Below are 26,677 nucleotides of genomic sequence, written 5' to 3'. Positions count from 1 at the left end.
TTGTGATTGGAGACTGGAATGCCAAAGTTGGAAACATAAAAGAGGAAAATGTAGTTGGATTGTATGGCTTCGGAAACCAAAATGAAGCAAGAGACCGACTTACCAATTTCTGCCACTCCAATGATTTCTTCATAGCTAACACTGTCTTCAACCAAAACAATGCCTCTATACATGGACATCACCAGAAGGAGAAATATAGAAATTAAATTGACTGTATTATTGCTAAAAGGAGATGGAGGAGCTCAATTATAACATCAAAGATATAGCCAGGTGCTGACTGTGGAAGAGATCATGAACTGCTCATGTGAAGTTCCAGGTTAAGCTAAAGAAGAAGAAAGTGAGTCAGTTTCCACGATATGATCTTGAACACATACCCACCATTTTCAAGAAGACCATCAAGAATTGTTTTGAAGTCCTGAACCTCATTGATAGAGAGCTAGAGGAATTATAGAATGAACTTAAAGAAGTCATTAAGGATGAATGTGAAAAGAGGCTGCCAAAAATGAAGAAAGAGAAGAAAACAAACTGGATGTCAGAACAAACTGAGGAAAGAGAGAAGAGAAACCAAAGCTAAGAAAGACAAATATCTCAGAAAGGAACTTAAAAAAGAGTTTCAGAGAGCTGTTAGAGGAGACAAGAAGCAGTATTACAACAACATCTGTAAAGACATTGAAGATGAAAACAGACATGGAAAAACAAGGAAAGTCTTTCAAAAGATCTCTGAATTCAGGAGGTTCCAACCTTGAATTGGTATGCTAATGGACACCAGTGGACAGATAGTAACCAATTCAAAGATGGAAGAAATATACTGAAACACTGTACATTAGAGATGTCAACATCCAACATACTTTAGAAGATATTCCTTATTTACAAGAACCTCTAGTACTAGAAGATGAAGTTAGATCAGCACTCCAGTCATTATCAAGTCAAAGGCTACAGAAACTGATAGAATACCCCCAGAAATATGGCAAGCCACAAAGAAGAATCAGTAAAGACTGTAACCAAGCTATGACAGCAGATCCGGAGAACGACATAGTGACCAACAGATTGGAAGAAGTCAATCTATATCCCAGTACCAAAAGAAGAGAGACTTAACATAGTATGAAAACTTTCATACAATATTTTTAATTTCCCATGCTAGCAAAATAATGCTTAGGATCATCCAACACAGATTAGAGCCCTATATGGAAAAAGAGATGCCAGATGTTCAAGCTGGCTTTAAAAAAGGCCAAGGAACAAGAGACATTATTGCTGATGCAATTGAGAAAGCCAAAGAATACCAAAAATAAGTCACTACATGCTTCATTGATTATAGAAAGGCCTTTGATTGTGTTGATCATGTCAAACTGTGGAATGTGCTCACAAAAATTGTAATCCCAGAACATCTCACTGTCCTCATGAGAAACTTATATACAGGTCAAGAAGCCACAGTACGGACAGAACATGGCTCCAGGTTGGCAAAGGAATGCAACAAGGCTGTATATTATTCCCTTATTTATTCAACCTATATGCTGAATGTATATTAAGAGAAACTGGATTGGAAGAAGATAAGTATGGTTTTAAATTGGAGGAAGAAACATCAATGACTTGCACTGTGCTAATGACACTATCCTGATAGCTGAAAATGCAAAGGATCTGCAAGCTCTAGTAATAAACATTAAGGAGCAAAGTGAAAAAATGGGACTAAAATTAAATATAAAAAAGACCAAACTAATGACAACAGGTAGAACAATCAGTCTTAGAATTCACAATGAAGATATTGAAGTGGTGACTAGCTTTTGCCATTTAGGATCAACCATCAACAGTAAAGGAACAAATAGTCAAGAAATTCGCCACAGACTAGCAGTTGGTAGAGCAATCATTAAGGCCTTGGAAAAGATATTCAAATGCTGCGCTGGGTCTATTCCCCATGACATTCTATGGAAGCAAAAGTTGAACTCTGAAGAAGCAGGATAGGAAGAGTATTGATGCCTTTGAACTGTGGTGTTGGAGAAGATTCCTGAGAATACTGCGGACAGACAAGAAAACAAACAAATGGATAATAGAACAAATCAGCCCAGAGTTCTCACTCGAGGCACAAATTATCCTACTTTGGATATATTATGCAAAGACCTAGCTCTCTGAAAAAGGCTCTAATGTTGGGAAAGGTGGAAGGAAAGAGAAGAAGACGATGACCAGCAGCAAGGGGGATGGACTCAATGACAATGGTGATGTCGGAAGACCTGAAAGACCAAGTTAGGGATGGATCATCATAGACAAAATCTATCTATATGGTCATTAGGAGTTGAACACAACTTGTTGGCACATAATCAATCAATCAATCAATCAATCAGTCAGTCAATCAATCAATCAGTCAATGAATGTTCCTGTAAATAGAAACATACTGTTGGTTACACAGTTATTTTAAAGTCTCTGTAAGAATTTAAGAATGTGATTCAGTGAAACCTAAAGGGGGTGAGAAGGGAGAGTTTCCATTATTTCCAGAACTCCAGTAAATTGAAGAATACATCAGAGTGATTATGCAAATAGTACAAATTATATCATTTGAAACTTTGTGTCATTTGTGTGATGACATTCCTATCCAAATGATATAAATTACAAAATAATTTATTTTCTTATACGCAAAGTCCATTGCATCAAGGTCTGGAAAATCTAGACTTTGTTACATATTAGTCTTTGGAGATATTTCTCCATCTGATCACTTATGCAAAATACCCAATTTTATGGCTTACAGGTTTAAACTCTGGAACTGAAAAATGATTACAGGGTGGAATGGCTTAAAATAGCTTTAGATCAAGGATAACAGATTTCCATTAATTTCTCCTCTTGGTACTTTAGCTTACGACAGACAAAATACGTAAGTGTCAATATTCCTCCATCCACTATCTTTTACTCACCTCTCCTGTAACTTTTTTAGCTTCTCAGGGTCTGTTTCAGGTTTATTAATCTCTTTGGTACTTAGCGAATTGCAAGTAGTAGTACTGCTTATATAGTTGCTTTGATTTCGCAAATCAGATACTGTCAAGAAAATTGGAACTTGATCAGGTAAAGGACCAGCCATGTGAAGATGTGCTGTGAAGTTTGTCCGGAAAAGAGAGGGAGGGGAAGAATCTGCTGATGATGAGGAACTGTGGGAATTCAGAAAGTTATCTTCATCATGAGAAGTAGTGCTTGGAGATATGCTACTGAGACCATTGCTTATATTATCCTCAAGCAGGCTGCTATCCTCAAAGGTGCTGACTGTGGGTGAAGACTGGCAACTTTCAGCACCTGAAAAGGAATCCCTGATTCTTATAGGAGATAGTTGTCTGCGAGCAGTTAGTCTTGGGTTTCCATTCAGTTCTGTGATTTGCACAGAAGCTGTAGCAACATCCATATTGCCTGCAATGTCACTTCTGTTTGCAGGTTGTATTAAGGTGCCTGGGATATTAAGTGTAGAACGCATAGAAGGCCTCTGCACTATTGGTCTAGCTGAAGTAACAAGACCAGCATAACATCTTTGATTGCTCTCAAAACTCTGTCTTTCTCTGCCATAGACATTGCTCCCTTGCCAGTCTTCAGAAGAATTTAAATTACCAAGAGCCTCAACAGCTGCTGCACTTCCCGGTCTGTTTTCAGCTTGTGGGCTTTTTGCATTAAATTCCAAATATTCGCTTTCATTTTTATGAGTCTCTTCCAAAAGGTTTTCTTCAAGAGCATAAGATTTTTTTTGATCTCTTACTTTTCTTTGTCCTAATGAATGTGGTTCAATAGCTGGGTCCACTGTTACATCATGTTGTCGTAACAATCTGTGGGAAAGTTCAACCCTTCTTCCATCACTCCCAACTCCAGTTTCACCATTATGTTGCTCCATTTGGGTTAAAGATATCCCACTACCCCTACTTTGATCAAGAAGAGGAGGTTTGTTGAGATCAACAGAAAGAAGTTCTTCTAAGTTATCGTTTTTGGTGTCTTCATTCACTCCAACAGATGCTTCCACATTTGAGCACAACGCTGTGTAAAAATCATCTTCTTTGGGCTTTGTAACAGTATTTTTAATGGGTGGAAGATTTGAGTTGCTTGATTCACTTGATACAGAAGAATTATTAGCAGTCTGAACAGTAGAATCCATTGAATTAGCCAAGGGCTGTTGAGCTACTGTAAGAATATTTCCTTTCTTAAAATCCTTGTCTAGGTTTTTGTTATCTATGGTTAATTTAGAGGACTGGAATAAGTTCTTTTTTTCTTGAGGTTTCTTCTTTGTCTTCAGAGTAGGGCCATTTCTTTGTCCTGTGACATCTTGTGGTTCTGTATTGAAGATAAAATTGGCTTTTATAATTTATTTGCCCACAGCAAACTTCCTAAACACTTATTAAGTATAATGATTCCACACTGATGGAAGAAACATACTATTTCTATATAATAGAAATATAGGCTATATAAATGTGATGAATGAATGAATGAATGAAAAAATAATTTTCTGGATCTACAAATCATTTATGGTAGATCCTTTAAACGGTTTGTTTAATCTTTGAGATATTTTGACAAATGCAATGAGAGAATGGGGATATCTGTACTTACCTGTCCTGTGTTTATGCTGGCTTAACTCTAAGCTGGTTTAAGAAAATACGGCCCAGACTGTTGCTTTAGCAATAATTTGCGAGGTACTCAGTGCAAACAGCAGGTTACCATATCCTCACATTGAACTATTCCCCTCCTGCTGGGGGCTTCCACCTTTCTATTCCAGGAATGGCCAACTGCTTTTCTTTTGTGGACAGATCTTCCAGGACATATATATTTTCATATCTCTGTGTGTGTGTGTGTGCGTGCGCACACACACACGCACACACACACAAATACATAAAAGTAAAGTTAAATTTACATATGCAAGGTTAAATACATATATAATCAGGTAGAACAAGCAACTTTAAAATAAAAATTTGCTTCTTTCCACCCAGTACCACTCTAACAGGTTCTGTACTTCAAACAGCACAGTATATATTCTCTTTGTTTTGCATAGAGAAGGTTGCCAGTGTGAAACCTGGCAGAAATGTTGCTTTTTAGAAAAACACTATTTTTCTTTTTATGAGTCCTAGTTCCTGGCCTTTTTTTTTTTTTTAATGTCAGAGATAAAACATTTTATCATTTTTCCAGTCAACTGAGATGGAAGAGTTTCGCCTCTAGCTCCCAGATAGCCCATTTTGAAAACTGGTAAGGTTCTTTTTTACATTTAATTAAATTTAATTTATAGGAAAAGCGATCATACTTCTGGATGAAGTATTGTGTACTTTTTTCTACCTAGAGACTATGACAGAACAACTCACAATAACTATGGAAGGTTGGCAATTATATATTTACAGTTCTGCTGAATATTATGTTGGTCACTGACCAAAATAAAGAGATGATTACTAGTACTACTACAGTTCTGCCTCAAATCACTGAGGCAATGCAGCCTTAAAATAGATATTCACATTATCCCAGTGCCACAGGAGGTGCTAATGAAATGTGAGAAATCATAGACTATAATGTATCTATGATGTAGTGCACACTGCTGCTCTTCTCTTTATCTTTAGAAGATGTCCTTGCATACTGGGAGTTTAATACATATCTTGGACCTGCTTCATATAGAAGTTTAACGTAACTTTTAACTTGAATCAACTTTGGTCAAGTTTTCTCCTTCAACTGCAGTTGAGCTGACAATGTTCTATGTGTTCTCTCTCTACTAAGGTAAGCAAGAAATCTACCCAAAGAAAAATTCTGTACATGTATAAATAGGACCTATAAAATTAGCGCAACTTGAAAAAGAGTTTCTCACCAGACCCTCTAGTAGTCTTCGTTATTCCCTGCAGCATTGGTGTTTTCCTTCCATTTCCTTCCACTTTTCTAATAGTTTCAGAGTCTGGATTTTCCAGCACACTTCTTTGGTTCATTCGTTGTCTTTTTGATAAAATTGGCTTCTGGGAACCTATTAAAACATTGGTTTATTAAAGTACTTGTTTTAAGAACAATAAGATAGGGACAATGTTAAATCAAAGTTTTATTAATTTAGAAACAGATAATCCCCTGCACTGGAATGATAAAGTAGAAGGCTAAGGAGATTCCAGCGATAAAGAATGCAAGATGCATTTCGAAGACACTGGGAAAAAAGCATATATTTGATCCCTCTTTCCTTGAGAAACGTACACTCTGGGTTAATCCTAGTTTGAAAATGACAGGTAAATATTTCTTTTGGAATACTGGCAAAACCAGTATTAATACTCTAGATCATCTTATTATTAATCCGCCTTTTATAATATTCACTGTTTTGCAGGACAAATTTGGATTGTGCAAAGAGCTGATATGTAATATATTCAGTTAAAACACCTTTTGCCCGTAGAATTTGGACTGGACAAATTAGCAGTATGAGGGACCCTAAACTATTAGTAATATTGGGTAAATTCGTGGATGATTCCAAATGTATAGTTCAAAAACTGAGTTATTTTCTTAATTATGTATTTATTTTTTCTTTCACTTTTCTTTGTTGTTAAATCCTGATTTAGTCTTTAACTGTTTTGCATTATGTTTTCGTTCTTTTTTCCTTTCTTTTGTATCAATCAATGCAATCAAAACAAAAAAGGGAAGTGTAAGGTACTATATGAAAAAATAACATCCATCTTGTATCTATTGTACAATAAATCTCTATTTCTAAAAAGCAACAATATTGATATGTATTACTGTTAAATTTGTTTACTTAAAACATTTCAATACTGATGTTCATTAAAGAAAGCTTAAAGTGGTTTAGAATTAAAAAATACAATTAAGATGGGTTAAAGCAATTAATAAAAATATACAATAAGACATTTTATAAAATAAAATACAAAATACACATTAAAACAGAAATAGGAAATAAAAGTTAAAAATTACAGCAGAGGTTACACATTATTATGAGAGAATAAAAATGTTTTTCCTGGTGCAAAAAGACCATAAGGATGGTGCCAGGTATACCTCCCTGGGGAGGCATTCCAAGTAAGGGGACCAGGACTTAAAAGGCCATCTCCTGGATAGTCATTAACACACCACACGTCAGCATGAGAGAGAGCAGGTGCCTTTAAAGAGATCTTATTTTAATCCAGGTAATAGATATTTCTTGTTTAAAAAAACGGGTAATTTAAGAATAAATCACCCTGCCTTAGATGGAGTTACATTCAACTTCAAAATGCTTGCAGTCTCGGCTTTGGTGTTCAGGTGGCAGGTGTGCCCATGAAGTTATGTTGGTATATAGGTTATATCTATCAGATTCAACCACATGGTTTAGTTTCATCAAGACTAGATTACCACAGTTCACTCTGATAGGGCAGTAAGGTTCTTTGGACAACAACTCCATATGAGATACAGTGGGGCAAAAAAGTATTTAGTCAGCCACCAATTGTGCAAGTTCTCCCACTTAAAAAGATGAGAGAGGCCTGTAATTTTCATCATAGGTATACCTCAACTATGAGAGACAAAATGGGGAAAAAAATCCAGAAAATCACATTGTCTGATTTGTAAAGAATTTATTTGCAAATCATGGTGGAAAATAAGTATTTGGTCAATATCAAAAGTTCATCTCAATACTTTGTTATATATCCTTTGTTGGCAATGACAGAGGTCAAACGTTTTCTGTAAGTCTTCACAAGGTTTTCACACACTGTTGCTGGTATTTTGGCCCATTCCTCCATGCAGATCTCCTCTAGAGCAGTGATGTTTTGGGGCTGTCGCTGGGCAACACGGACTTTCAACTCCCTCCAAAGGTTTTCCATGGGGTTGAGATCTGGAGACTGGCTAGGCCACTCCAGGACCTTCAAATGCTCCTTACGAAGCCACTCCTTCGTTGCCCGGCGGTGTGTTTGGGATCATTGTCATGCTGAAAGACCCAGCCACGTTTCATCTTCAATGCCCTTGCTGATGGAAGGAGGTGTTCACTCCAAATCTCACGATACATGGCCCCATTCATTCTTTCCTTTACACGGATCAGTCGTCCTGGTCCCTTTGCAGAAAAACAGCCCCAAAGCATGATGTTTCCACCCCCATGCTTCACAGTAGGTATGGTGTTCTTTGGATGCAACTCAGCATTCTCTCTCCTCCAAACACGACGAGTTGAGTTTAGACCAAAACGTTCTACTTTGGTTTCATCTGACCATATGACATTCTCCCAATCCTCTTCTGGATCATCCAAATGCTCTCTAGCAAACTTCAGATGGGCCCAGACATGTACTGGCTTAAGCAGGGGGAGACGTCTGGCACTGCAGGATTTGAGTCCCTGGCGGCGTAGTGTGTTACTGATGGTAGCCTTTGTTACTTTGGTCCCAGCTCTCTGCAGGTCATTCACTAGGTCCCCCCATGTGGTTCTGGGATTTTTGCTCACCGTTCTTTGTGATCATTTTGACCCCACGGGCTGAGATCTTGCGTGGAGCCCCACATCGAGGGAGGTTATCAGTGGTTTTGTATGTCTTCCATTGTCTAATTATTGCTCCCACAGTTGATGTCTTCACACCAAGCTGCTTGCCTATTGGAGATTCAGTCTTCCCAGCCTGGTGCAGGTCTACAATTTTGTTTCTGGTGTCCTTCGACAGCTCTTTGGTCTTGGCCATAGTGGAGTTTGGAGTGTGACTGTTTGAGGTTGTGGACAGGGGTCTTTTATACTGATAACAAGGTCAAACAGGTGCCATTACTACAGGTAACGAGTGGAGGACAGAGGAGCCTCTTAAAGAAGTAGTTACAGGTCTGTGAGAGCCAGACATCTTGCTTGTTTGTAGGTGACCAAATACTTATTTTCCACCATGATTTGCAAATAAATTCTTTAAAAATCAGACAATGTGATTTTCTGGATTTTTCCCACCATTTTGTCTCTCATAGTTGAGGTATACCTATGATGAAAATTACAGGCCTCTCTCATCTTTTTAAGTGGGAGAACTTGCACAATTGGTGGCTGACTAAATACTTTTTTGCCCCACTGTATCTCTGGATTTTAACTAATATTAGAGGAAATACAATCTCCAAAATAAAATTGTCCACTAATTCAGTTATACAGAGAGCTTCTTCTGAGCCTACTAGTATCTGTAGCAGCTTGGCTGTGTCCATAGAGTAAAAGGTTGGAAGTCTCAAATCTCTCCTCCCAGAAGCCCTCTGAGTTTACATAACACAGCTCCACCTCCTACCTTGGTGTAACAGTTTGATAAATTTCTGCTGCTCTGATCTATTTTCCAGGGGGAAATCTCAGCTGGCATTTTCCCCCTAAATCAAATATGTAAGAAAGATAGGGTTCCTATAACTGTGTTACTTTTCTAACATATTAAAAAGAAAAACATGAGGAAAAAATGAAATGAATGCTATAGTACCACTTCCTGGTCCAACAGCACTAGGGAAATTAGCCCCTTCTTCCCTCACCACTTTTTGGGAGGTAGACCAATCAATAAAATAAGATCAATAAAATCATTAATTATTAATTAATTATAAAGAAACCTTCCCATGGGAAAATGCTTTTGTTTTGAATTAAAAAATAATAATAAGATTTTAAAAATTGGACAGTAGAGAGAACTAGAAGGAACTAAAGATTACAATTAAAGAACACTTAAACTTTACTTAAAAATTACAGAATAAAGCAAAATATTTTAATATTGGATGTACTGAAGGATATTTTTGAACAAGGGACCCAGAAGTTAATTTTAAAAGTGCCTGCCTCTATAGACAGACTGTCTAAAAGATGTTCTTAACTATGGGTCATCCTTAAACCGGGCATTCTTAACCGTGGTTTCAGTTTGTATTAGTTTTTATGGTTGTAATTATAATCTTTAATAAAATTACTGTTAAAAATGTTTTTTTAACCTGGTTCTTGAATCCTTAGCTTCTTTCATTAAACAGTCCCAAGATGTTAAGGGCACAGTGGCACTTGATAATACAATTTTTTTATATGCTGATAATATTATGGCTACTAGATATAATTATTTAGTGTTACTACCAAAGCTTATTGAAGTTGTACAATGATATACTTTATAGTCTGATTACATTACATTGTTAACTGGAAAATGTCTAATTTGCTGCCTTTGGATCTATAATATTTATGGATTACTGCAAGAAATTGATATTTACATTTTGTACAGGTGGTATAAAATACCTGGGTTTGCATTATTCTCAAAATATATCACAATATATTGAATTAAGCTTATCTAAACATCTATCTATCTATCTATCTATCTATCTATCTATCTATCTATCTATCTATCTATCTATCTTCAGTAGATAATAACCTGAAAGTTAAAAATGCCACTGAACTTCTATGTTAGATCAATGTGATTAAAATTAATATTACACCAAGACTATTTTCTATTTTAAGAGGAATTCCAATATTAACACCTTTTTTAGATACATGGATAGAAAAACTAATGAGAAAATTTTTTATAGCAGGCCAAAACTCCTGAATAACTTTGGCCAAATTAGGATTGTTTTATGATGAAAGTGGTTTTCAACTTGCCAGGTTTTCAACCTTACCATTGTGTTCTTATTTTAACTTCTAAATTCTTATGTAATGAGAACTTTTTGGGTCTTATATAATGAGAACTTTTTGGGAGGAGTAATTGTGAAACCCCTCTGAAATCCTTGCAAGTTTTAGGTTCTAAGTAAACAGGAAATTTTACTTCCAGCATTGAAAATTGCTAGACATACAGTATTTGGTCATTAATAGATAAGAGCTTAAGTTTTGATTTAGAACCACACAAGAAATTGACCCTGTGGAATAATACACATTAGAAGATAGCAGGATGTATGTTCTACTGGAATGCCTAGGTCAAATGTAGGATAAATTCCTTAAATCAGTTGATTTATAATGGTTGTTTTAAAGACTTTTAAAGACTGTGTTCTGAATATGATTTACTTACAACATCCACTTCAATATATATACATATACATATACATATACATATACATATACATACACACAATTGAAACAGGTACTGACAAAACAACATGGTCCAGATGCTTTAGCAGCGTCAGAGAAATCTGGAAGAGAGATATCTGGAATCTCAGATGCAGTGCTTTAAGTGAAACCAACAATTCAATTTTATATAGAATTAAAAGAGAGAATGAGTATCAGCATTTGTTATATACCTGTACCTGAAACTGAAGTATTACAAATATCCATTCTTGAAAAATCAGCGTGTCCTGACTTAAAAATGTAAAATTTACTTCTACTTCTTATGATTTAAAAATGATATTACTTCATTCAGGAATACTATTGTGTCTATTGAACCCCTCAAAAATGTTTTCAAAAGGCTGAACATCAGTTTTTCTGTGCTGGGGTTGCAAGAAATTTGAGAGCACTTTAACTCAAATATTTGGTCTTATCCAGCCATAGCATATGGTCCAAATCATAGCATATGGTAGTACAATTTTGAAGAAATAAAATGAAGTTGTAAATATGTTAAATTATATTCCTAAAGTATAAAATTGGTCATTTTGTGAAGAGTTTTGGCTCTGTTGAGCCTGAGGCTTGGCAAGAGGATAATCTTACATAAATTGAAAGGAATGTATTCTCCTGATATTAAGAAATGGATTCAGGTTATGAATCTGTTATCTATTTTTCAAAAGTCTGTATGGTCCAAAAATGTGAAGATGAAATAATGTGTTTCTACTGTATATGACTTGGTTAAGGAGTAAATTAAGGACAAGATTAAGGAGTAAATTAATCTTTTTTAACAGATTAATGGATAGTACATGGATTTTTAAAATTCATTCATTTCCTATTTTCTGTTATTAAAATTTTCTATTTTAATCACTATAGTATATGTAGAGTTTTTTCATTGTGTAATCACCACTGTACTTTTTAATGTCTTATTAGAATTTAGCTGTTTTTTCCCCACATTAAATAGTGTAAGATATAAATGGGACATGCTGGGAAAGAGATTCAAATTTGATCCAAACTTTTGTGAGAAATAGATCATATGGGACAATCCTACTCTGAAGATTCCTGGAAAATTCTTTTTCTGGAGTTAATAAGCAAACAAATTGAAACAAAATACAATGGAATACTTTGGCCCAGTTTATTGCTTATCAGTTTTTCAAAATATTTCATGATTTGCAAAAACAATTTGAACTGTCTAAGTCTGCTGCATGGCAATATATTTTATTAAACACTATTTGACTTCACTATTTCGGTCTGGCACATTACCTGCATATTCCAACTTACAGTGGAATAATGGGCTATCAAATCTATTGACTACCCTAAGGATGTGGAGGAAAAGTTGGCTTTCAACCTCTGTATTGTAATATGTTGGAACTCATATTTGGGCTTGTTCTATACTGAGACTGTTTTGGTTTAATATTCATAAAGTTGTAAACAAGTTATGGAGAAAAGAGATAAGGGGTCAAAGAAATGAATATGATGTGAAATTACATTCCAAAAATGTGGAACCTATAGAAGCATAAAAAATGTTATTGTGCCTGGGCAGCAACTAAGAAGATTGCTTTGCTCCAATGGAAAGATTCTGGCCAGCCTGACTTAAACTGCTTGATGGAAAACATGTCTACACTTTCTACATATAAGCTGACTATCTACTGATGCTGTGGAAAGTCTGTCAATATGATTCCATGTGGCAATGGTTTAAGCAGTTGTTTAAGATGTGTGTGTACTTGTGTGGATATTTGTCTGGTCCTTCACCATTTAGCTAAAAATATTCCTTAGGTCAAAAAAAGCTCCCTTTTTGCAGCTTTCACTGATTTCAGATCAGCCTTAATTTGACCTCAAGGGAGAGGCTGTGGGAAAAATTAAGGAGATCCTCAACAGACAAGAGGCTGCTTCTTCTCATTCCATACCTCTCTTTGAGAGTTAGATGCTCCCCTTGGGAACATCTCTCCAATGCTGTCATTACTCAGAAGTGTAAGGCAGGGATGCCTTTTAGCCGCACCCGCCCTCCATTTTTAATTTGTATAGTAAACCCTCTCACTTTCCACTCATCATTCCTTTGTATTTGCAGATTGAGTGGTTCCAGCTCTTCTATGTGCAGTTAATGTTGTAATCATGTCTGCCTATCAGAAGAGAATGAGAAGGGCACTGGGGGCATTGACCTCTTTTTGTTTAAAAGAAAAACTTGTAATAAATCATCAGAAAACTAACATTTTATATTTGCTTGAAACGATCATAAAATTCGTGATTGGCAAATTAATGGGAATTCTATTGTACGAATATAGTACAGTTGTTTTACCAGAAGATTGGCGAGGAGGAATTGGGTAGTGGTATGTACGTCTTTTCCTTAGGTGCATGTATATTCCAATGTAATAGTTGAGTGTGTAATACAGAATTAAGCAGGCGTTTATTTTAGTCACTAAAGGGTTATGCTTGGTTCATATTTTGTTTTGCCCTGTCCTTGGTGGAACACCTGTGTAGAGTAGGATGATCTTTCTCATGATCAATCCAAAAACCTATACTCCTTAACTTTGAAATGGCCTCATCACCATCTGATATAAACAAATACTTCTTAACCTTGCTGATTTCATTTTTGGTAGAACTAGAAAAAGCATTCCAAGCACAAGATAAGATGAACTTGCCTTGGCAAACTGGTGAGATGAGACCATTAAAAAGGGGTGTGAGTAATAGTGGTTCAGAGTCTATATAAGCTAGTAAAAAAACCACATGGGATGGAAGTTCAGTGCAGGCCTAACTGGGAAGGTGCTGCATGTTTTCTGGCTTTGAAGTGGTCTCCCTGCCATTATCTCTCTGGGTTTCCCTAACTGGCAGAAGGGGTGTAAAGTCTTTCTTTCTTTGTCTTATTGTATTCTTGAATATTCTTTGATTGCTGTTCCAAGTTATGTTATTACATTATTTTCTTATATTACTTTGGAATAAAGCCCTAGTACTCATACTGTGTTGTCATTGCTTCCACATCTAAAAGAACCAGTAATCCAACTCTACTGAGCTGCAGACAGAGTATTACAGCAGGTACATACTTATAAACAGCCCAGAGTTGCTGGGAGTCAGGCAGGATGATGATGATGATGATGATGATGATCTGGGAAGGGCTCGATAAGTGGATAAAAATGCCAAACAGTCTAAACATCTGGCTGACTATGCAACCATAACAACAACAACAACAACCCCCAGTGAGGCACTACCTTGACGTGGTTGTGGGGCTTGCATGCTCTGAGGAGGATGAGAGCTATGCCAGACATTCAACCATACTGGACAGATCTCATCAGAGGAGCCAGACGAAGAGTATTTCTCCCATAAACAATATGGTGAGATGTAATTTACAGAAACCCATACTAGATTGGTCGCTGCCCAGGTCAACAGGGACTGCGCTATGTGTTCTAGTTCCTGGACATCTGGTGACAAGTAGGTTACAGGACTCAGGACTGTTGGCTGAGCAACCAGGGCCAGCAGCTGCAGAACTACTGGAAGAAAAGTTGTTTACCCATCGCAAATATACAAAGACTGAAACCAAAGAGATAATGTTCTGCTATTACAAATCAAGTCCAATGAGAAGAAGGTATCTGAAAAGAATGCACCGCTTCTGGAAAGAACATCATCCAGAATCAGAAGTAACAGAACAGGGACTAGTAGATCAGTGTCGATTTATAACATGAAATAAAGTATTCACAGAAGTAGAATCAGAAGAACTGCAAAGGTCTACCTAGGGCAAAGAAATTGAAGCCTTGCCAGAAGTAGCTCACACAGTAAAGCTTCTTGTCAGAAAGAACAAAGCCCTCTAACAAAAAACCCAAGAGGAACTGAAACAAAGAATAACTGAGAATAGCACAAAAACAACAGAATAAGGTTGCCTGCATTGAAGCTTGTTACAAAGAAGCATCTAGCACAAGTATTAAATGATGCCAATACTGTAATATCAAATATAAGCACCAGGTGACTGCAAGAAACAAGCCAACTGACATACAGCATGGCTACAGCTGTAATTGGATGCAAAATCAACAAACAAGAAAAAAAGCCAAACAGTGCACCACCAAAGTGGAAGATCAGGTTAGAAAATAAGATCAGCATGCTAAGGTCAGATGCAAGCAAGCTAGAGCAGATGAAAGAAAAGAAAAACAAAAAGACCAAAGAATACCTGATCAAAAAATATCACCTAGAAACAAGAAATAATAAAACAGCAAATAACAGCCATGGCCAAGAAGATCAGCAGATACAAAGCTCAAATTGCACACTACAAGCAGAAAATCCAATTTCAGTGGAATCAGAAACATTTCTACCAATCCATCAATGGAGAGACTGCAATGAACCAGTCAACACTTGACAAAGAAGAAACACTGCAGTTCTGGGTGCAGCTGTGGGACAACCCAAAGAAATACAACAAAAAGGCAGCTTGGATAAAGGAGGCAGATAAGAATAAAAAAGAGCCTGAAATGAAAGAACTTGTAATAACAGCAGAAATTGTGGAGAAAAGGGCAAGGAAGATCAAGAACTGGTCAGCACCAGGTGAAGATGAAGTGCATGGTTTTTGGTTGAGACATCTGATTGCTCTGAACCCACTCATTGCCTAGTTGTTTAACCACATACTGCCAAGAGGTGAAATTGAAGATTGGTTAACATCTGGCAAAACCTACCAGATAATGAAAGATCCAGAAAAAGGGGCAGCACCAGGCAACTACAGGCCAATTACCTGCTTGCCAACTACTTTCAAATTGCTAACTGGTGTGGTAGCTGATGCAGTCCAACAGCATCTAGTTGAAAACAAGCTCTTTCCATCTAAGCAGAAAGGAAACCACCCAAACAGCAAAGGGACAAAAGATCAGCTCCTAATTGACAAGATGATTTTGGAAAACTGTAACAGAAGGAAAACCACCTTGAATGTAGCTTGGATTGATTACAAGAAGGCATTCTACTCCCTGCCACATGACTGGATAATCAAGTGCCTAGAAATAACAAGAGTCAATAGAAATATCAGAAGCTTTGTGCAAAGATCAATGGCACAATGGAAGACATAGTTGCTGGTCAATGGTGATAGACTGGAAGAGATTAACATCAAGAGAGGAATTTTTCAAGGAGACTGACTATCACTATTACTGTTTGTCATTGCATTAATTCCTCTGTCAACAATACTGAACAAGTCAGGCCATGGCTATCAAACATCAAAAACATCTGCCAGGTTATCCCACCTCTTTTACATGGACAATCTGAAGCTATATGGAAAAACACCATCTGAAATGGAATTACTGCTCAACACTGTCGAAATATACAGCCAAGATATTGCAATGGAGCTTGGACTGGACAAATGTGCCACCCTGATCATCAACAGGGGAAAAATAGTGAAAACTGAATGAATCAAGATGCCCTGTGGAAATAACATCAAGAGTCTGGATGAAGAAGATCACTACAAATACCTGGGCATCCTTCAGGCTGACATCAAGCACACTGAAGTCAAGAATGAGGTTAGTAGTAAATACATCACAAGAGTGAAGAAGATCTTAAAGTCCAAACTCAGCGACGGAAATACCATCAAGACGATTAACACCTGGCAATTCCAGTCATTTGATATACAGCTGGAATAGTGGACTGGACTCAAGCTGAATTAAAAGGCCTGGATAGGAAGAGCAGAAAAATAATGACAATGAATCATGCCTTTCATCCATGCAGCAATGTTGACAGACTCTACTTACCAAGGAGTGCAGGTGGGCATAGAATGTTGCAAGTACACCAGACAGTTGAAAAAGAAAAAAGGGAAGAATATCTGAAGGACAGTAAAGAAGATGCACTGAACCTAGTACACCATGAAGGCTTACTGAATACCAAAGAAACCAAACTGGCCTATAAGAAAGACCAAATGAAGAACAGAAAAGAGACATGGCAAGGCAAAGTATTACATGGCCAGTACACAAAACACTAGCAGGCAAAGCAGATAACAAGAAGACTTGGCAATGGCTAAGAGCAGGAAAGTTGAAGAAAGAAATAGAGGGGCAAATTCTGGCTGCACAAGGCCAAGCCTTAAGAACGAATGCATACAAAGACAGAATTGAGAAGACAGCAACAGACAGCAAATGCCACCTCTGCAAAGAAGCCAAAGAAACAGTGGACCACCTAGTTAGCTGCTGCATGAAGATTACACAGACTGACTACAAACAACAGCATGCCAAAGTAGCAACAATGGTGCATTGGGATATCTGCAAGAAATGCCATTTGCCTGCAAGCAAGAACTGGTGGGACCACAAAACAGACAAAGTAATAGAAAATGAAGAAGCTAAAGTATTCTGGGACTTTAGAATTCAAACAGACAAGCACCTGCCACATAACACTCCACACTTAACAACTGATGATAAGAAAGACAAAAAAGTCTGGATAGTGGACATTGCAATACCTGGAGACAGCAGAATAGAAGAGAAAGAACCGGAGAAAATCACAAAATACAAAGACCTGCAAATAGAAATAGAACGATTGTGGCAAAAGAAAGCAAAGACAGTGCCAATAGTAATAGGCACCTTAGGTGCAATCCCAAAACATCTGGAGTACCACCTGAAGACCATCGGCATTGACAAAATCACCACCAGTCAATTGCAAAAGGCAGCTTTACTTGGAACAGCTTACATCCAACAATGATACTTTTTACATCATCAACCAACATCTGCCTATTCTAGGTCCTTGGGAAGGACTTGATAGGTGGATAATAATAATAGTGTCATAAAAATGTTGTTCAGCTATCCTGAGATTCAACCCCTCTAAGGGAACATGTTTCATTCCTGCAGCTAGTCTCTGTAGCCTAGGTCTTTTCTCAGCTTTTCTATGATGTCCAAGTCTGTGCTTCTACAAGGTTGAAACCCTTGAAGTTGTTCAGTCTATGTTTTTTAGAGCTATTCTTGCAATTCCAAGATATAGTAAGAATGCTCCTTTATGTTTAGAGATGGTCTCTGTGGATGCTAGAGGTTGGTATACTTCTTTAACCTATGGCTAAAGTTAATTTTCTTCCAGTGGGTTTGGACCCACTGGTTTTTATAGACCACTTTTTAAATCAGCCTGGTTAAAAACAGTTATTAGCAAACTCCATTCCCTAGGATTCTCTTTAGAAACCCTCTACCCATTAAGCTATGAAAACACCAGAATGTTCTTAAGTAACATATCTGGGACACTGATTTTCAAATCACTCTAAGTCTGGTTCCAGCCTTACAGGGATTTTTCCAAAAGGGTATGTGCCAGCTTTTACTTCTCCTCCATCACATTTCTGAAATTTATCAAGCCTTTGGTCACGTTGGATACATTGCCCTCTGCCAATTTGCTAGGGTACTACAAAAATACCATCTTATAGCAGCACATATGTCCCCGAGCCATATGCTTCTTTTTTACTCTCTCTCTGCAGAGAATCCTGGATGAGTTTTATCTATCCTATCCTGAAGAAATTCCCCAGTAGAAAACATGACTTCTATTTGTTGCTTTTTTGTCCAACCAGGATCCATATATATCCTCCTAGACTGTTCAATTTTGTGCTTCCATATGTACCATCCATCTTTCCTTGTGATTTAAGAACTTTATTAATATTTTTTATTTTATCTTTTAATAGTTATAGATACATATGTAATGTGTGTGTGTGTGTGTGTGTGCATGCACTCACATGCACATTTGTATTTGACTTCTGGCCTCATGGCTGTAATAAAGATGAAAGAAAGATACTTGTTTCAACATATATTGTTTTCTTTTCTTAAGGTTTCTTGTCAAAGCAGATCAACTTAAGAATTAGGAAAAGTCCTGCTCCATCAGACTATAAAGCCATGTAGTCCAGTTTTCTGTATCACACTGTCGTTAAATGTATTTAGGAAAAACAGAAGTCTAGACTGAAGGGTGATAACGTCTTGTACTGTCACTGTTAGGAAATTATAGTCAAAAGACAATTCACTAGGCATCTTGGTTGCATCAGCCACACCTAGATGTCATCTTTGCTGGCACCAATGGTGCCTCTGGGTGTGCCTGTTTTCAACAAAGAACTCTCCTATGTATTTTTTATAATAAGGTAAGAACCCCTGGGGGGAACCACACCTCTGAAATCATTTTGGGAAAACAGCCAGCTAGAAGGCATTCTCATCCTACTATCACTTTCTGCAGACCCGGCAAATGGCACTTGTCAGTTAATGCCCACTAAGACAAAAAGACACACCTGTGCATAAACACAGAAAGAAAGAAGCACACACAGAAAAGCATGACAGCTGCAGTTGTGCTTATTTGGATAAAATTTAGTGCATATAGGTGTGGGATTAGATTGAAATTCAAAGGCTTAGAATTTGTATACAATATTGGTATTTGGTATCAAAGCTTGCTAATCACTATTTTGTATATAATTTCAATATTTTTCTTTTTTGGAGTATGTTTCATTCTTTTTGTTAGGTTCTCACTAAAGCAGTAAATGTTCTTTCTGTTCACAAATGAACTTTGGCTCATGATTTTTCTTTAGTGTGGACATTAACTAACCCATATAATGAAAAAAAGTTGCAATAAAGCCCATTGAATCCCATAGCAAGCTTCTCACATGAAATAAGTTGTTTACTGTGTGGCTAATCCACAGGATGCTCTGACCCCCCAAAGCATAACTTTAAAGTGGGCTTTTGGGAAGAGGTGCATTGTCTATTCACCTGAATCTGACACTGCTTCCCAGCAGCTGGTATGTAAGACGTACTGTTTAAGAGTTTTAGAATGAATGGTCATCCCTATTAGTAGCTTCAGATAAACCATCCTCTATGAACCTGTCCAATCCCCTTTTAAGCCATCCAAATTGGCTGCAATTTACAACTATGTACTGATAACTAATTCTATAGTTTAACTGTGTAAAAAAGGATTTCTTTCCATAGTCCTGAATCTCCCTGAATGTATTTTCAGTAGATGATCTCAAATTCTAACACTGAGAGAGAGGAAGAAATAGATATGTCATACATGATGTTATATTCCTCATCATGTCCCCCCCCCCCGGTTTCTGTTTTTTAACCAGTTGCTAATTCAAGAAAGCACCTGATCTCTTATCCCTTGGGAGGTGAATTTGCTCAGGAGCCTTTGGTGAAGGATGATGTCAAAGACTTGGCTCTAGAGCCACATGCATCAAAAGTCTTAGGTGTAGTTGTGATAAAACTCCCACTGTTGTTACCAAATTGTAAAGCTGAATGTGATATAAGGATAAAAATATCAAATGCATATATGCAGAGTAATCATATTAACTATATTTAAATTTACATTTAGTGTAAATGTAATCAAATCAAATCTGTCCTGGTCTGCAACAGTTTTTGGAGCATTGCTATTAGTCAGAGAAAAGTTGTAAGAATAAGTCTGTATAATCAAAGATCCCCTGGACTCACACCACCCAAATTCATGCATGGAGCATGCAAAAACTCTCCAAACTTTGTCACCAGATTAGAATTGTTACAGTGTCAACCTTACTAGGTAGACCAGACAAGAAACATGACCAGATGAGTTAATTTTACTTTATTGTAAGGCTACATTAACAGAATCTTGCAAGTCTGAGACTACAATTCTCCCCCATCTCCTTTACAGCCCGAGAAACTAGAGTGGGTCTCTTCTGAGCCTCTTGCCCTGCCCACTATCCATCTGAGGGCTATGCTGTCTCTTATCTGACTGTTTCCTAGGCAGCGTCTCTCAGCCCAATCTCCCAAGGTCTTTTCCACATACTATTACATATAGTGACAGAATGGGAAAATTATTAAATACATGGGGAATAATTACATTCAGTTTATGCATTTAATATTTTTCCATCTGAAAAAGTTTTTTCAGATCCTCATTCTAAAAAAGATTGCACACTCTACAATAAGAAGGGCAGTATTTATACATTTATCACAGTTCAACAAGAGCTTTTTAAGGAGTGAATACATGACTGTTTTCTCCAGGATAATAGTCTTTATAACTGCTTCTTATCCAAAGATTCTTTTAATACAACATGGGTTGCTTCTCAACTCTTTTGCGTGTTACATAACTCAGTTTCTAGCTCAGCCATATTATAGCTTCCTGTTTCCTTGTTCTTAAACATATTCCAGCCTATTATCTGATTATGAGAGTAACTGCCTCCTTTGATTAAAGGCCTAAGAACTTATTCCTTGCAAACCTTCTTTCCCAGAATCCCTTAATCTGAAAATCTCATCAGTTCCAATCCTGTGCATTACAATTTATTTTCCTGAATCTTTTTCTATACGTACCTTGTGTATCTTTTTTGGGGCCAGATCCACTTTTTTCATTTTTTTTCATGCTTGTGTTTGGTTTTTGCTTCTGCTTAACAGATGTTTTATCAATGGCAGGAAATTTAGCTTCTGATTTATTCCCATGAGATTTTACACTGGATTTTGGATCACTTCCAGAAGTTTCATCAGACGAGGTCTGGTAATTTGAAAAAATAATTAAATATTAACAGTAAAAATTAATTTTAACAGCTCATATGTTTTTACCTCAGGGAGAATTACTTCCTCTCTTATGTTTAATTTTCATTGATGCAAATGCAACTCTTTCAATCAGGATTATAGCTGGAAAAATTAAGCTTCTTTTCCTCAAATGAGGAAATTTCCTCCTGCCACCTCTACAACAGATATTAATAGCTTTACAAATAATTCGACTCAAAATTCTTTTTCATCTTTGCTTATGAAACTGAGTTGGAAATTCTGCTGCAGCCCAAATGCCTCAGTCTCCAATATGGAATCCAAACATGTCATCCACTGATACCTCCACTGGGCCTCATGAGACTAAACCCCACTTGATTTTTAAAAAAATTATTAAGAAAAAAAAATTAAATTGGAATGTAGCATGCTACAATGAAAAGCTAATACAGCATCAGCTTAATTTCCAAGAATGTTTTTAGAACTCATGTAGATACCAGAAGCATTCTTAGAAAATAAATATGGTGGCAGCTGTAACCCAGTGTTTATTTAGAAGTGTGCCTGCCTGCCCAGAAATAAAGGTATGCTAAGATGATAGAAAACATCCCAGACACAGCCCAGAAGACCCACATCAGACATCCCAGATAATTTGAAAATGTAGAGTAACCTGATAATCTTTGCCATCTATTAAGTAAATGTTTTCTAACTAACCACCTCCTCTATGCCAGCCATGTTGTAAGAAAGTTTATGACATATTTTCAAAGTTCCAAATAAACTTAAAAAGATGGAAAGCCTCTACCCTAATCCAGAAGATATCCAAGTATATTTCAACAACAACTACATGTTAAAAAACATTTACTCCTATCAATATTCCTACTTGAACTCTTTATTTTTAGAAGTTCATTCCACAAAGGACTGTCACTGGAGCTTTTTTGGTGTTCATATCTCTCTACTCTTACTCTCTTAAACAGGTACATTGTTTAACAAGAAGCTTGGAGGACATGCGTACCAATTAATATCTGTCAGAACAAGACAGTTAGGATCAGAGTGAGATTTGGAAAAACAGAACTCCACCTACCCATAATATACTAGAATGAAAGGTACAAATAAGAATCTTTCTAATCTCCCAGGTTCACTGGAATTGGGTAGCTAATAAATTTAAATTAAAAAAATAAGAATAAATGAATAAACTTTTCACTTGCTAATGCTGAATTTGGGCAGCCAATGGCAGTGGTATTATAAGAATTACTCTAATTTGAAGGCAGATAGATTAGTCAGTGAATCCAATGATCCTCCTTCCCTCCCTTCCTTATTACAGCCAGACACTTAGAGTCAGATGACTGAAGTGACATAAAAGCATTCAAAATAAATGAATGTTTAAAATGTATTTTTGCATAGCTGTTCATCATGTCAACATCCCAGAAAATCAGATTAAGACTGGAACTCTGGGATATTAAGAATAATAGGGTTATTTGTCAGTTGGCAACTGATGGCCTTTCTTGCCCTTCAGACAGCTGTCAAATGCTGCATTCCAAAATGTCTGGGAGGATAATTTTTAGGTAATAGTTAATAATCCAACAGTTTTCTTTTAAAATAACAATATTCTTCTTATTATGGCTACAATTCCTAATTAGCTTCTAGTTAGCCAAACTGAAATCAAAGATCTTATTTAGTAATTTCGTTCAGGAAATACACCTGGTCTCAGTGGGATTCCAACAGAAATCTTAGAGACCAACATTGTCTAATGTCTTTTGGGCTAACCTTTTCTTTTTGATTAACTGCTCAGGAAAAATCCCCATTACCTTCAACAAGCTTCAACAAAGCTATTATCATTCCTATTTACATAAAAGGTAATAGTGTTGATTTCAATAATTACCACTAGCTCTCTATTATTGGATAACATCTCCTAAAAGCTGACAGACTAAGTTGAGATTGCCATATGACTGGAAAGAAGCAGCCAGGTAAGTTTTAAAGCTGAATCTTCCACCTTAGACTACTGCTTGATATTTTAACTTACCAAAAAATAATACAACCCAAAAAATGGCAAAATTATTTTCTAAAATGTCTTGAAAGAAACTTAGAATTCTAATTCATGCAAAACTTATTTTAAATAAAATAAAGCCTTTCTTAATTGAATCTCACAATTCGATTTGCGAGATGTTACAAAACTTCTCACAAGTAGTTTTGTAACATTACAATTCAGGTGCACTGCAGTACAAAGTACAAAGAATCATCTATAAAAGGGCCCAAGGTGTTAAGGACAAAGGTGTGTGCTTGTACTTTTTGGTTAGGGTTTAGGTGATTGATCAATGGTTTGAAAGTTACTTCTGTTAATTTAAGTATCCATGTCATAAACAAAAACACACCAAATATCCAGAGGGCAAAAATTTTGTGGATATGAAATTTTAACACTATGACAGGCAAAAATGGAACAAGAGATAAAATGCTTTTCACTAGTACTTCAAGTCCTGACCTCACTCACTTCTGGAGTGCAGCTCTTGACATGCTTTCAAAGCCTAGCCTAGTGCGGTCCTCAGGCAAGCCTGAATGAAAATAGCCTTTCCTTCTTTCTCAGAAGGAACTTCATAATTTCCCCAGTGGTTTAGTCAGTAACAAACCCAAAAAGGGCTTTGTGATTGAGAGGTACCTTTCTCCACAATTTCTCAGAATTAGGCTAGTGGCCTGCCTCTACCCTAATCCAGCAGGAGATCCAGAGTACAGGACAGCTTCAAGACTTCTTCATGGCAAGGAGGAGGCAGTGAGAATGGTGGAGGTAAGGGATTTTTATGCACTGCAAAACACCCATGCACAAACTAAGTGAATCTCCACAGGTGAATGATTGAATAAAATAATATGACATGGATTGATAAAGGAAGTACTTAACTTATTATGAGGAAGATTTCAGGTTCTACAACTAGATAACACTGTATGCAAAATGAATAGGTCAAATATGTAGAGCTAGCAGATGTGTCCAAAGTACAAATATAAAGCAATAGAATAACTCAGGATTGTAGTTGTTTTTCCTTTTTCTGTTATATGTATGTGATCTATTATAAAGAATGAACCAAAATATATCTTTTTACAAAAGTGTGTTTCTACCCAGTTTATAATAGGGAAGTTTGAGTTGCAGTATGTCAAGAGAACCTTAAAGCTAAGTTGAATGCTGTCACAATGGAGCTCTTAAGTAGTGTGTATGGTAAACAAGAAGAGATAGGGTCAAGAATAAGTGCTGAATACAAAAATTAGCTATCAGCACGAAAGAAGTATACTGAGGTGGTTTGGTCATGCAAGGAGACTGAATTTGTGAATATGTATGTGTCTGTGTGTGTGTGTATACGTATATACATACAGTACATACAGTACATACACCCAGACACACACATATGAAAAGTGGATGGGTTGAGAGGAAGGGCAAGGCCAAAAAAGTTGTGGTTTGATAGAATTGATAAGAACCTCCAAAAGAGACACAGGGGAGATGACTGAAGAACTAAAGACTATCCATGAAGCAGTATACAAATATCATGCAAGCAAGGATAGAATGATATGGAGAGGTATAGTGAATGGTGGATTTAACTATATTTCCTTTTCTTTCCTTATTCTGTCAGTCTTATTTTCAGTGAACAGAAGATACACCGCTAGCAATACTCCTAGAAAACGGAATGGTCTCTACTTTAGTAAATTTCACAAAGAAATGGCTGAGTAATATTTTCCAAAAAGTTTTTATTACTGTTATTTCTTCTCATCCTCTGCTGCTGCTGCGTCTCAGCTCCAATTCAATGTAAGAATGTTACAAGGTTTAAAGGGAATGAAGTGTTTATTAAATTGAAAAAGAAAACTGCTTCCTCAAGATTTATGGTATGCGGCCTTCACAATAATTCTAAGATGTAATGTTAACTGTTGTGCTCTAGGATTAAAAAAGAAGACTATTAGCTAACCCACTAGGATTATGAATTTTTAAAGCTTGCTTGAACTGAGAGTCATTATCAGAATATTTTTCTTGTCTACTTGACCTCTAAAGTTAGCAAACACTTACCTGTCTATTAACAGGAAGTCTTGAAATCCATGGCCTTTCATATCTACGCACAGGAGAGATAGATGATAAACTTGTCTGTCTCAGTTCTTGTCTATTGTGTTCTCGTTTCTTATCAGATTGATCTTTAATCTGCTCTTGTTTTCTCAGGCAAGCCTAATAATAAAGCATATGTCTATTTTAACTGAGTTTTATGTGGAGATTTGCATTCAAACAAAAATGCAGCTAATAGAATATGGCCACACATCCCTAACACTCTCTGTCAACCTTCCCCAATCAGAAGCTCTCCAGATTTGTTGAAGAATACCTCCTAGTGTCCCCAGCTAACACAGTTAGTTGGGGAAGATTACTTTCTGGTTCATGTTCTTCATAAGAAAATCAAGACACTGAATTATAATTTACTACCTGATACTCTGAATCCATCTTGTGCTGCATCTCTCTTAGGTACTGAGCATCACTGATAAACTTCTGTCTTTCCTTTGCTTCATACATGGCAATACTTCAGGAAAACCTTTATAAAAATAGATTCAAATCAAATCTTTATTATGGTCATAGACCAGCATAAAGAAGGTGGGGTACAGTCATTTAAAAAGCATAAAGGATACATCAAGAGTAAAAATAAAAATCTAAATCTAAAAAAAATTATGAAAAGCTAGAAAATATAAAAGATACATAAATTAAAAACTATAAGTATTTATAAAAAGCAAGAATCTAAAAGAAGGGGTAGGAGCATTAGATGGGTACAGGGAAGCATAAAAGGTTAGTATGTAGAAGACTGTATCTATCAAGTTACAAAGCACTCTAATATGGCAGACTAGGTGCTCATTACATCTAGTTTATAGCACAGGTCATCATCCAACAAATTTTGAGCACTGCTGCACAGAACCTGGCAACATTGTATGTTGTAGCATGGTTGGTATCTGAAAGCAACAGGGTGGTGTATAATTGTCCTGTGCACCCTGGGTATTTATGCAGTAATGGTGAGATGAAACTAGTACAAATGTCTCTGTAGTACAGGCACTGGAGAAACACATGCTGTGTTGTTTCTGTGTGTCCAGAGTCACAGGGGCATTGTCTCTCTGGGTAAGGAATCTTCCTGTATCTGCTTCAAGGACACTTGAGAGGGCATGATATTGTGCCAGAGTAAAGGCCCTTCTGTTTTTAGATACTTCAACTTTAGTTATGCCATAGGGGAGGCAGAGTACCTGTTGGATTCACTGGCAAAAAAGTTTGGGGTTTTGGCTAGATCTGTGCTCTTTGTCTGCTACACACTGTTTAATAAGTGCTTTGGCCTGATCATATCCCATGCTGAGTAGAAGACCAAGAGAGAAGTGCAAGGATGAGATTTTACTTGCCACT

The 26,677-nt window shown here is 36.7% G+C and overlaps 1 protein-coding gene across 1 annotated transcript in view; it reads right to left on the bottom strand.

Moving 5' to 3' along the window:
• The window catches only part of MARCHF10 (membrane associated ring-CH-type finger 10), a 75,494-nt gene that overhangs the window by 28,743 nt on the left and 20,074 nt on the right, over positions 1-26,677 (bottom strand). The window contains exons 3-7 of the mRNA XM_025170072.2: positions 25,724-25,829; positions 25,322-25,474; positions 21,118-21,295; positions 5,795-5,944; positions 2,898-4,287 (exon numbers count right to left, since the gene is read on the bottom strand). Of these exons, the coding sequence (XP_025025840.1) occupies positions 2,898-4,287; positions 5,795-5,944; positions 21,118-21,295; positions 25,322-25,474; positions 25,724-25,810 (1,958 nt within the window). The 5' untranslated portion in view covers positions 25,811-25,829. The remainder of the gene's footprint in view (positions 1-2,897; positions 4,288-5,794; positions 5,945-21,117; positions 21,296-25,321; positions 25,475-25,723; positions 25,830-26,677) is intronic.

This window comes from Python bivittatus, unplaced genomic scaffold (assembly GCF_059951505.1).
Source record: "Python bivittatus isolate LINGU-HERP-01145 unplaced genomic scaffold, Pbiv_v1 ctg000000_np1212, whole genome shotgun sequence".
Classification (NCBI taxonomy): Eukaryota; Metazoa; Chordata; class Lepidosauria; order Squamata; family Pythonidae; genus Python; species Python bivittatus.
This window is presented reverse-complemented; position numbering and strand designations above follow the sequence as displayed.